The sequence below is a fragment of the Calidris pugnax genome, unplaced genomic scaffold, assembly GCF_001431845.1.
Source record: "Calidris pugnax isolate Ruff unplaced genomic scaffold, ASM143184v1 scaffold63, whole genome shotgun sequence".
In the NCBI taxonomy this organism is placed as follows: Eukaryota; Metazoa; Chordata; class Aves; order Charadriiformes; family Scolopacidae; genus Calidris; species Calidris pugnax.
This window is the reverse complement of record NW_015090852.1, coordinates 1597513-1609722: the sequence shown is the minus strand read 5'-3', so window position 1 is coordinate 1609722 and position 12210 is coordinate 1597513. Positions and strand designations below refer to the sequence as shown.

The following is a 12210-nucleotide window of genomic DNA, read 5'->3' as shown; positions in this document are numbered from 1 at the left end:
GGAGACATAAGTGATAACCAAATCCAAATGTGGAGTAGACCCTCCACTCGACCTTTCATCAAACACTAAAGTGTGGACAAAGAAGAGAAGAGACATAAGTGCTAACCAAATCCAAATGTACATCAAGCAGGTAATAAAGCTGCAGGAATTAAAATGCTCCCAACCACAAGTTACAAAAACTTCCTTTCAAACACAAAAGCATCAGGAAAACAACAGTGCAGCCATCCCACAGCGGTTTTAACACAACACAATACAACAAGCACAGTCTTTTTGTTAATTATTGAATACTCTACTTCATTAACACACTCCAGTTAAAACATTCTTGAAGAGCACAGTGCTTGCGAGCAGAGCTATCTGCAGAGTATTTAAAAGGAATTGTCTTTAAGAGAAATTAAGAATCAAGAAAACCCACAAGATAAAAAACAGCTTCTAAGAAAACATTCCCCCTCAAAATGAGGAAATCAAGGCAGGGGAAACAATACTCATAAAATGTAGAATACATTTGCTACAAAAAATAAAAATGAAACGAAGCATCCTGCAGGAGACACTTAGTAAAGCATGTCCTAAGGCACTAACACTTGAAATGGGCTTGTTTGAGCAAGAGACTTTCCCTAGCCATACACCAAAACCTTACTTTCTCAAACTCAAATACTATTACTGGAGTTTTAATTGTCGCACTGCTTTGAGACATTTTCAAATAACTCATATGAGCAAAGATGCAAAAGGGAAGTCCACATCGTTCATCCACTCAAGTTACATGTTTCTAATAACATAGTAAAGCTGTATTATTCTTGTATAGCAAGAACTCAGGATATATGCAAGCACTCAAGGTTATGTCACGAAGTAAGAGCTGCATAAAGCATGGATTTCATCTTTCTGCCTTAACTGAAAGAGGAATGATGTGTTATTACAGATGATCTGGAGTGCATATATAGTAGGAAGACACATGTTCCAATCCAGAGGGTCTGTTCTCCATGGTGAAGAGAACCATTTCCAAATACACTCTGGGCCACTTAGATTTAGTATGCAATTTCGGATTCAATTAATGTAAACTTTATATTTACAATTCTGTAACTATGGGTGTCCTTAATACATGTAACCCAGCATATGAACTGGTTACTGATCTAGAAATACAAAGCAACCCAATACAAAAATAATCTTCTCCAGCTCAGAAGCGTGGGGGATTTTTTCCTTCTTTTTTCTCTTAGACAAGAAGGCAAAAAAAGGCAGAGCAAATCATTTATCATCCAAAAGCAAAATGAGAAAGCCTCACAAATATTCATGCTTGAGAAACCTAAAAGAAAACTCATTACCTGTGAAGTATAAAGTGTAAGGAGTAGTAAGACTGGGAAAAGAGTGATTCACAAGAGCTTTGAGAATTTTTTCCGTTTTTACCTTTTCCATGAAGCTGATAACTTTTCGCAAAGATGTTGATGACACTGTGGGGACTTCCCTTCGCTAGTTCCTCCCATGGCCCCTTGCTGTGTGCCCCGCTTGTCTGAGTGAAAAGTGGCAAATACTTCTCAGCTTCTTTCTGAAACTCCCTTATGGGCTCAAAAGCATTTCTCTCCCGAATGCAGAAATCCTTCTCTTTTAATGTCTCCAGCATCTTCAGTTGCAATTGTTTGTGGTGGCCTCCTTCCTCTTCAGAGAGGCTTCCATCACTCGGGAGAGGCCCTTCGCTGATGGAGTCAATGCTGGACTCGTGAGGAATTACAGCTTTGTTTGGAGCATGAGCCTGGTTTTCACGCCCTGGGGAGTCAGTCTGTCTCTTAGATAAATGTCCCAGTATCCCCTCATGCCTGTTAGCAGCAGGGGACCTCATTCCAAGGCTGACTGCAGCAGTATGAGGCCTGATGGTCTCGGGGAGCTTTTTAAATTCACTAAGGTTGCCTACCCCAGGAAGGTTGTCATCAAAGGCTGTATGAGACACACAGGTACCCAGCATTTTTTGGATTCTGGCTGAAAAAGCATCTTCATTTTCCTCTCTCACAGGAGGACTCACAGCCTTTGCCCATCGCCCATCATCCTGGTTTTCTTGCATAAATTCTGAGTTCCACATGGTACCATAATTGATACCGGCCCCAGCCAATTTTTTTGCTTCACTTTCAATCCTGCTAGAAAGGGAAGCAGCTGTAGCTTTCAAAGCTTCAATTCGATCTAATTTGCTCTTATATTGGTTAGCAGTAGGTTTTACTAAGAGATTTTGCTGTGCGGTGGGTGAATTCAGGAATGGCTGAGGCATCAAGGTCAGTGATCCCACAGGGGCAGGATGGTTCCTCCTGCCTGCCAGCATTGCATCACACTCCTTTGACAAAAGGTCCATCTGCTCCAGGCTCCAGTGTTGGGAGCATGGACCTCCACTTGAGCCCATGAGAGCTTGTGGGTGAGAGAGCTGGATTCTTGGGCTCAACCTGTCTGGCTGTACCCATGGAGGCTCCAGCAAATCACTCCTGAAACGAAAAGTCAACATTTAAGTTGATGGCTTAATACAAGTACTGTTACTTTACATGAAAGTATCATTGCCATAAATTTATTTTTCAGGAAGAAATACTTTTTGGTGGACTCAGAGAGGCAGGGAATGGGACAGTAAACAGTTACACAATATTATTTTTTATTTTTCAGGAAGAAATACTTTTTGGTGGCGTCAGAAAGGCAGGGAATGGGACAGTAAACAGTTAGAGAATGTTATTTTAAAAAAAAGAAATATAAAGCAACATAGCACCTTCCAAATTTGACATGCCTTTTATGGTGTACTGTGCTTTAGAGTTGTAACAAGCTGAGTGTTTTCAGCAGCAGTAAAAAGAAATATAAAGCAACATAGCACCTTCCAAATTTGACATGCCTTTTATGGTGTACTGTGCTTTAGAGTTGTAACAAGCTGAGTGTTTTCAGCAGCAGTTAAGTCTTTTCCAAAAGTTTCCTGACTTCAGAAGGGATGAAACATCTTTTTTTTTTTCCTTTTTTAACCCTTTTTTTTTTCCTTGGAATTTCTTAGCCCCAGCCTTCCTCTCCAGGTGAAGCCAGCCTATGTTTCAATGGAGCTGTCACTTAAGCTAGGCATAAAGAACACTTACAGAAAAGGAGGACTGGAAATACAAGGATGTTTGAAGTTCTGTAGGACATCTTTTTTATTTCCAGATAATTCCCATTTGCAAGAACAGGAGCTCTGTAGAGACCTTCCTTCGCTAATATCACTTGCACATATTCTGAAGACCCTCCTTCGCTAATATCACTTGCGCATATTCTGAATCGTTTGCAAGAACAGGAGCTCTGTAGAGACCTTCCTAACAAGCTGAGTGTTTTCAGCAGCAGTTAAGTCTTCCTTCGCTAATATCACTTGCGCATATTCTGAATACTAGGAAATCTGGGAAGTCCCTCACAAAAAACTGCTTCTCTGCTTACAATGAGGCTCTCCAAATAACTTATGCAGCCCTTTAAGTACCATCTCTCCCCTACTATTAGCACTTACAATTTTTCCTTGTAATCTTAAACTAACAATATTTACTACCATATGGTTTAGCAGCCTATTTTGTACACATAGCATTCCTAGTGCTTCCTTGAACTCTTCCAGAAAGGAAACAGACCTCATTGAATTTACTAAGTCTGCAGGGATTTTACCAAGTGAAGGTACAGGTAACAAAGTAACTATATATTTAAGAAGCAGACATTCATTATGTAATTAGAAATGAAGACACACTTGCACAACAGGGATCTTAAGGATATGCAAGAAACTTTATGATTTTTAGTTCCTTATATTTAAGTGTTTGGTTAGGCACCTTGACTTACAGTAAGACAAACTGATAATACACTGAAAAATTAAAAATGGCGAAAGCAGCATGAAAGGAAATAGGGAAAGGGTAGCTCCAAAGAGAAGCAGAAAGTTTTGATACTTCAGAGACAGTAACTAAAGGCCTGAATCTAAGACAATAGATTAAACAGAAACATTGAACAAAGCAAGTAAGAAAAATCAACAGATGTATTCATATGATCAGCTTCTCTTGCTCGATAGCAATAACAGAGGAAATACAGTCTCCCAATATGAAATGCACATCCCCTTGATGTCAGCAAAAGATTAACAGCAACCACTGTTAATCAAATTCACTTTATCTCTTCACTAAATACCCATAGCCAAAACTGTCATATGCTTTCCTGCATCAGATTCCTCTTTTACAATTGCCATAAAGACAATTACTCTCACTACAACATGAACATTAAGAGTCTAGTCTATTTTCACCTCTCTCTCAAAAGGACCACAATGGCTCACCTCAGTAGCGGCTGCTGCGGTTCTGAAAGCGACATGTCACTACTTGAAGATGCACTCGGAGGACGCTCTTGAGCCTTGTTTTCTTTGTCAGATTCCCCAGATGGTTGATAACCAGGTCTGGGCTAGAAACAAAGACAATCAGAAAAATGCATTTTCAGAAGTCTGCAGGAGTTTAGAAGCTCTTGTCTCATTAGAAGTGAAAAGGCTTGCGTGTCTCAGTGTAGTATCACATCTTTCCTACCACACGAAGACTTAAAAAAAGAAGGCATTTACATTTTTGCTTCAGCAGAATATACGGGGAAGAAAAGCTTTGCTCACATACTGAACTAGTTCAGCCAAAGACCTCAAAATGATATTAGTCTTTTATCATACACTAATCTTCTTTTATATTCAGTTTCTGATTAGCAAACTTATTTAACTCACTGCTGATGAATTTTGTCCACTGATTGAAAGCAACTTCAATGCTCTTCCATTCATAGTTTTACAGATATTTGCAGTTTTCTTAAAACCCAACATTTATAGCTACTGTTAACTAATATCTAATTCTGCTTCTATTTATAATAGAAATATTTCCATTCACCTTTCTAGTAGGCCTTGCTGTGCCAAGAAGTGGCCACTAGCAAAGAGGCTCTGGATCCGAGCTTATGTTTAAGCAAAAATGACACAGTTTTCTTTATATCCTTTCTCTTAAGCACTGGCCAGACCAGGACAAGTCATGACCTTCCTAAACAGATGACCTCCTATTCCTGCAGACAACGGCAACACATTAAGTTAGTGAATCAGCTATACCTGTGCTTCCTGCACTGTAGGCAGCTGAGGTGGCTCTTCTAGAAGTGTATGTTCCAGCAATAGTTTAGAATAGGTTTCCTGTAACCGTTTGGCTGCTGAAGGTTCAGTAGGAGGCACGTTTTTCACTTTAGTAAAAGCCTCCTTCTGCTTTCTGTAGAGCTCTTGGAGCCTTTTGTTCTTCTGTTCTGTTGCCTCCTTTTGTGCTTTCTTCTCTTCATTTTGCTTCTTCTTCCTCTCTTCTTGCTGCCTGATGATGTACTGACGAACCTCGTCCGTATCATAGTGACGTTTCTTAGAGATCACCTGAGGCTCTTCACTGGCAGCAATCTTGTCCGGTTTCCTTTTGGTTGGACTGTGGCTCCTGGCATTTTGAGCAGGCAAAACAGATTTCTGATTCTGCTTTTCCACATCTTTCTCTTGCTTTGTACTCATGGAATCCAACTGCAAGTCATCGAGAATGCCACGTATCTCCACGGGCAGGAAGTCCTTATTTACAGAGCCATGATCTTCTTGGTTACCATCTGGAAGAGCAGCTTCCAGTTTCTTCAGGTTATTCTCAGACCGCACTTTACTCCTTGACCTTTCAGAACTTCTTGAAGAGGTTTTACGGGTAACATCCAGTCTAGAATCTGAACCTGTCCTTCCAATACAGCCTGCTAAAGAATAAGACATGTCAAATATTTCAGGTAAAAATCAAACTTAGGAATGACATGCCATCACTGAAACAGCTGCAAAATGAGGATGAGGAAGGAGTGCAGATCTCACTGTAAACATGCTTTTGCTCCATTCAATGTCATGGTCTGAATACAGCAGCCTTTGCTTAGACTGAACTCACATTCTTTATACTCTTACCAGCCTCACCACCTCACAGGCATTAGAAGTACAGCAGCTACCATCCAGTAAGACAAACTGATAATACACTGAAAAATTAAAAATGGGGAAAGCAGCATGAAAGGAAATTAGGAAAGGGTAGCTCCAAAGAGAAGCAGAAAGTTTTGATACTTCAGAGACAGTAACTAAAGGCCTGAATCTAAGACAATAGATTAAACAGAAACATTGAACAAAGCAAGTAAGAAAAATCAACAGATGTATTCATATGATCAGCTTCTCTTGCTCGATAGCAATAACAGAGGAAATACAGTCTCCCAATATGAAATGCACATCCCCTTGATGTCAGCAAAAGATTAACAGCAACCACTGTTAATCAAATTCACTTTATCTCTTCACTAAATACCCATAGCCAAAACTGTCATATGCTTTCCTGCATCAGATTCCTCTTTTACAATTGCCATAAAGACAATTACTCTCACTACAACATGAACATTAAGAGTCTAGTCTATTTTCACCTCTCTCTCAAAAGGACCACAATGGCTCACCTCAGTAGCGGCTGCTGTGGTTCTGAAAGCGACATGTCACTACTTGAAGATGCACTCGGAGGACGCTCTTGAGCCTTGTTTTCTTTGTCAGATTCCCCAGATGGTTGATAACCAGGTCTGGGCTAGAAACAAAGACAATCAAAAAAATGCATTTTCAGAAGTCTGCAGGAGTTTAGAAGCTCTTGTCTCATTAGAAGTGAAAAGGCTTGCGTGTCTCAGTGTAGTATCACATCTTTCCTACCACACGAAGACTTAAAAAAAGAAGGCATTTACATTTTTGCTTCAGCAGAATATACGGGGAAGAAAAGCTTTGCTCACATACTGAACTAGTTCAGCCAAAGACCTCAAAATGATATTAGTCTTTTATCATACACTAATCTTCTTTTATATTCAGTTTCTGATTAGCAAACTTATTTAACTCACTGCTGATGAATTTTGTCCACTGATTGAAAGCAACTTCAATGCTCTTCCATTCATAGTTTTACAGATATTTGCAGTTTTCTTAAAACCCAACATTTATAGCTACTGTTAACTAATATCTAATTCTGCTTCTATTTATAATAGAAATATTTCCATTCACCTTTCTAGTAGGCCTTGCTGTGCCAAGAAGTGGCCACTAGCAAAGAGGCTCTGGATCCGAGCTTATGTTTAAGCAAAAATGACACAGTTTTCTTTATATCCTTTCTCTTAAGCACTGGCCAGACCAGGACAAGTCATGACCTTCCTAAACAGATGACCTCCTATTCCTGCAGACAACGGCAACACATTAAGTTAGTGAATCAGCTATACCTGTGCTTCCTGCACTGTAGGCAGCTGAGGTGGCTCTTCTAGAAGTGTATGTTCCAGCAATAGTTTAGAATAGGTTTCCTGTAACCGTTTGGCTGCTGAAGGTTCAGTAGGAGGCACGTTTTTCACTTTAGTAAAAGCCTCCTTCTGCTTTCTGTAGAGCTCCTGGAGCCTTTTGTTCTTCTGTTCTGTTGCCTCCTTTTGTGCTTTCTTCTCTTCATTTTGCTTCTTCTTCCTCTCTTCTTGCTGCCTGATGATGTACTGACGAACCTCATCCGTATCATAGTGACGTTTCTTAGAGATCACCTGAGGCTCTTCACTGGCAGCAATCTTGTCCGGTTTCCTTTTGGTTGGACTGTGGCTCCTGGCATTTTGAGCAGGCAAAACAGATTTCTGATTCTGCTTTTCCACATCTTTCTCTTGCTTTGTACTCATGGAATCCAACTGCAAGTCATCGAGAATGCCACGTATCTCCACGGGCAGGAAGTCCTTATTTACAGAGCCATGATCTTCTTGGTTACCATCTGGAAGAGCAGCTTCCAGTTTCTTCAGGTTATTCTCAGACCGCACTTTACTCCTCGACCTTTCAGAACTTCTTGAAGAGGTTTTACGGGTAACATCCAGTCTAGAATCTGAACCCGTCCTTCCAATACAGCCTGCTAAAGAATAAGACATGTCAAATATTTCAGGTAAAAATCAAACTTAGGAATGACATGCCATCACTGAAACAGCTGCAAAATGAGGATGAGGGAGGAGTGCAGATCTCACTGAAAACATGCTTTTGCTCCATTCAGTATCACGGTCTGAATGCAGCAGCCTTTGCTTAGACTGAGCTCACATCCTTTATACTCTTACTAGCCTCACCACCTCACAGGTGCACAGGTGCACACCTTACAGGTGTACAGCAGCTACCAAGGTCCTTTAATTGCCCTGTCTGAGATTCTGGATAAATTCTGAAAAGGGCTGGTGGAGAAATCACTGAAGATTTATGATGCAAAGGCATGTCATTACATAGTATCTGGAAGAACCACAAGGACTGTAAAACAGGGATGACCAACCATATCTCACATATTATATGCAGCACATCTGGAAAATTCATGTGGCCTGCGGACAACTTCTAGCAATTCCTCTCCCCACTGACTTCAAGAGGCAAAGACAGATTGCAGGTCATGCAATACTTTTGGTTGCAACCTACTTCTCACCTTTTCCAGAGCTCCTGAGCACTGGAAATGCACATACTGATTGTCAAGACACATGGGCAGGGCAGGCTTCCCATGACACCAAGAGAAGTTCATAATCCACTCAGGAATAGAGGTTAAGCATCCCAGTCATGGATGTGAACAGAAGTATCCCCCCTTGAATCCCAGGTTAAAAATAGGAGTTGTTTTAATAAGAAACTGATTACATTCCACCCAGAAGTCAGTTTTATTTTACAGACATGCAGTGTTATATAATAAATTAAGAACAATGAAAAAAGTCCAGTGATAAAAGTACAACTTACCAGACTTGGCAGCTCTCTCTCGTCCTGTTCTGTCACTAGATACAGCTCTTCTGTCCTGTTCTATTCTGGGAGCTGGACCCAGTATCTTTTTTACCAGCTTTTGTCCCTCCCGCCAGGAGGATGCACTTATTACATAGTTTCCACCTGCGCAATAAGTAATAAATAAAAGTCAAGCACTGGACAGATTTTCCAACGTATCCAAAAGAAGCATTTATTGCAACCGTTAATCATTTCTATACCATTAATTCTGCATAAGTCATATGGCTGCAGTTACACAAAACAGTTGTAACAGTGATGTACCACTCAACAGCTGAATCACACAACTATCAGTGCTTCGTGCCTACACAGAACACAATGTAAAAATCCAAGATATACTGTAAGCCTATTAAAGCCCTACAAAAACTCATTTAAAATATACCGTAAGCACATTAAAGCCCTACAAAAACTCATTTAAAAAAAGAAAAAAGGGTTATTCATGTCTAAAACATACAAGTAAATGTTACTGGGGGAGACTGACAAGAAGCTGTTCACCTCCACTTAAACACCGAAAACAAACAAACAAATGAAAGATACAAGTATCTAAAATGTTTTAAGAAGAACAACAAAAATGAAGATGGGAGATAAAAAAACAATTCATCTTCATATTAAAAGAATATTAGCTGATATTCTAGAAAAAAACAACTTTAGAGATTTTTTACAGATCATTAGTTGTTGAGACAGGTGTCTTCTGAGGAGGTTAAAAAATAACAAGCAGCAGTTTTTCTGTGTCACGACTGAAAATAGTTAAGACACACCCCTTAATTCAAGAACAGATTACCTTGCAGGTGACAGAAGTCCAATCAAAATGTTATTACTATTATTTTATCATCCTACATATGATTAAATGATAAAAACTGGGTATAGTTGCGCCTTTACCTAATATTGGTTAGATTAAATGCTGGGTCTATTCAACTCACCTTTCATCTCACTAACTTCCAATATTATTAATCGTTTTTTGGAAATAATGACCTTAAAGAGCTTTGGAGAAAAGCATCATATAAAAAGTATTAAAAATACTAAATTCAGACCATTTAGCAGTATTTTATTGCTAGAAAAGTACCTGAGTACCTGATTGGCAGTTGATTTCTAACCATTCGGTTTCAGTTTCTACCTCTGACAGCACTGCCTTAACAACCCCAGACACTGCAGCTCGAACACAACACAGCAAAGAAAAGGCCTGTATTCTGGGCCCAAAAGGACTTTGAAGACATGATACCAAAGCCAACTTCAAGTGAAATCCAGAACAGCAGACCAATAGTGTTTCCCAGTTCTCAGTCCCACCTTCCTTTTCGTTATTTTAAACCAGGAGGAGGAAAGCTGTTCAGTCACAACTATTCATTCATTTACTAACCCTACTCCTTGCTTGCATTGTACATTATGTAAGTATTTCACAAATCTGTCACTTGAAACACATCACTACAAGCCTCTTTGAAACAGACTTATCAGCCGAAGGGGTACTCTTGCCGAACTCACTGTTCTCAGTTACTTCTGTGTGTGTTTAAAAAGGCAGCATAAACTCTCATCTTCCATTTCAAGTCAGCTGTTTGAACTAAAACACGCTAACGGAGCAGAATATGAGCTGTGGCTAATTATAGCCTTGGCTATGTTAAGTAGTTTCTTATTGCTATGACTGGAAGAGGACAGACCATCATGGGTACCCCACTTAGATCTGGTTCTTATCTTCTAGGGATTTCAGGCCATCATTCTCCTCACATTTAATCCATTACAGAGAATAACCATTGCTAAACACTCTCTGTGCTCCTCCCTCACTTGGAACTGTCATAAAACCATAAGTTAGTTTAGTAGAGTTCCTTACAGGAAGGAGCAAATCCATGCTGATCATTTACTTTTAAGTATTTGCATTCATTATCACAACAAAATATTTACATGCAGCTTTACAGCATGCAGAAGTGCATATTTACTCTCAAAAACCCTTTGTAGCAATTTTTTAAAAGCAGCTTCTTTTTTCTTAATAGGCCTTCTTCAAAGCATTTACTGATTACGGGTCACTTTACGTAAAGAGAAATATAAAACCTTAAAAGGTGCAAGATTAACACTGCATGTATTTAAAGGGAAAAAAATTGTAGTGTGACTGCAGTCATAAATGCTTACTTTGTATGAAAACTAAAACCAAACATGAAGCAGGTATGGAATTCCTCCTGATTCTTTTATTACTTACAATATCAAAAAATAATGCGACTGGAAAACTAAGAGGCACTGAGAGAATTCTGCTGCAGTTAATTTGATTTTCTACTATAAGGCACTACTCTACAGTAACTGGCTCACCTGACCTTCTCTAAATACTTTAATTTTATTTAATAGACAGTGGAAATGTCATACAACAGTGGAAATTAAAAAAAAATAATCATAAAATCTTAATTAGTAAAAGAAAGAAACTTTCCTTTATAAATATCAAGATTTGTAAGACTTGCCAGGGAATGTGCTTTTATATTCTTTTACTAACTGGAAAAAATAGGAATGGGTCAAGCCAGAACTGAAGTTGCAGGACAGCAACAACTTGACATGAGGCACAGAAGAACAACAGCCAGAGAAGAGCCAGAAAGACAACCTGTTCTCTGCTTCCCCATTGAGAAACTCTACAAGAGAAGAGCTTTCAGTGCAGCCCCTCCTCACAGAGGAGGGCAACTCGGCAAGTCCCACTGGCACTGATTTTAGTATCATCTCCGTTCCTCCTCTCAGCATTATTCACGGAGCTGTAAATCTGGCACTAACCCTCTTCAACACAAGCAAAACAGAACCAGGATCCACGGCAGGGCTACTGCTACTTTTTGTCTGTGTTGGCCCCCCAAAGACACACACACTCTTCAGCAGTTTTCCTAAGGCACACAGAGCAATTGGAAAGGCAGAAAATTAAAATAAACCCAAAAAAGCACACACAGCCAACCAACCAAGAACAAAAACATACACATCCCCAGTGCAGTGTACAGTCTACAAACACACTACAACAGCATTGCTGCACATCTGAGAAGACTCTGAAAGCAATATGCATTAATTTTTCTTTATTTCTTGAGACAAAACTCTTATCTGAAGGACAAGCAACAGTCTTCCCTCTACAGTAGAGCTAGTCACCTTGTTTGGACTCTGAGCTTGACAACCGTGTCAGTTTTTGCACTTTCCGCACTGGTCTGGTTGCTTTTTTCTCTTTGTTTCTCTCACTAGGTTTTTCTTTCACTGTTGAATTCCCTAAAAACAAAAAGAAGCTGTTAAGTGATATCCCACAGAAAAGAACACAGAATAACAAGTTTGCTTCAACATTTACTTTGAAAAAGCAGAACTCGGAGGAAACATCAAAATTCACTGACTCTCCCAGATTAAATACCAAGATTGATTACTCCCAGTCCAGCATTTTAAAATTCTCATAGCACTAAAATTGTGAATCAAGTGGTGTTTATCTACACACTGGAACACAGAGAAGCCACGGCAACACCATA

General features: G+C 39.5%; 1 protein-coding gene across 1 annotated transcript in view; it reads right to left on the bottom strand.

The window, feature by feature from the left end:
- The window catches only part of CEP350 (centrosomal protein 350kDa), an 85665-nt gene that overhangs the window by 48217 nt on the left and 25238 nt on the right, over nt 1-12210 (bottom strand). The window contains exons 8-12 of the mRNA XM_014943447.1: nt 11849-11962; nt 8720-8863; nt 7222-7877; nt 6433-6554; nt 1396-2453 (exon numbers count right to left, since the gene is read on the bottom strand). Of these exons, the coding sequence (XP_014798933.1) occupies nt 1396-2453; nt 6433-6554; nt 7222-7877; nt 8720-8863; nt 11849-11962 (2094 nt within the window). The remainder of the gene's footprint in view (nt 1-1395; nt 2454-6432; nt 6555-7221; nt 7878-8719; nt 8864-11848; nt 11963-12210) is intronic.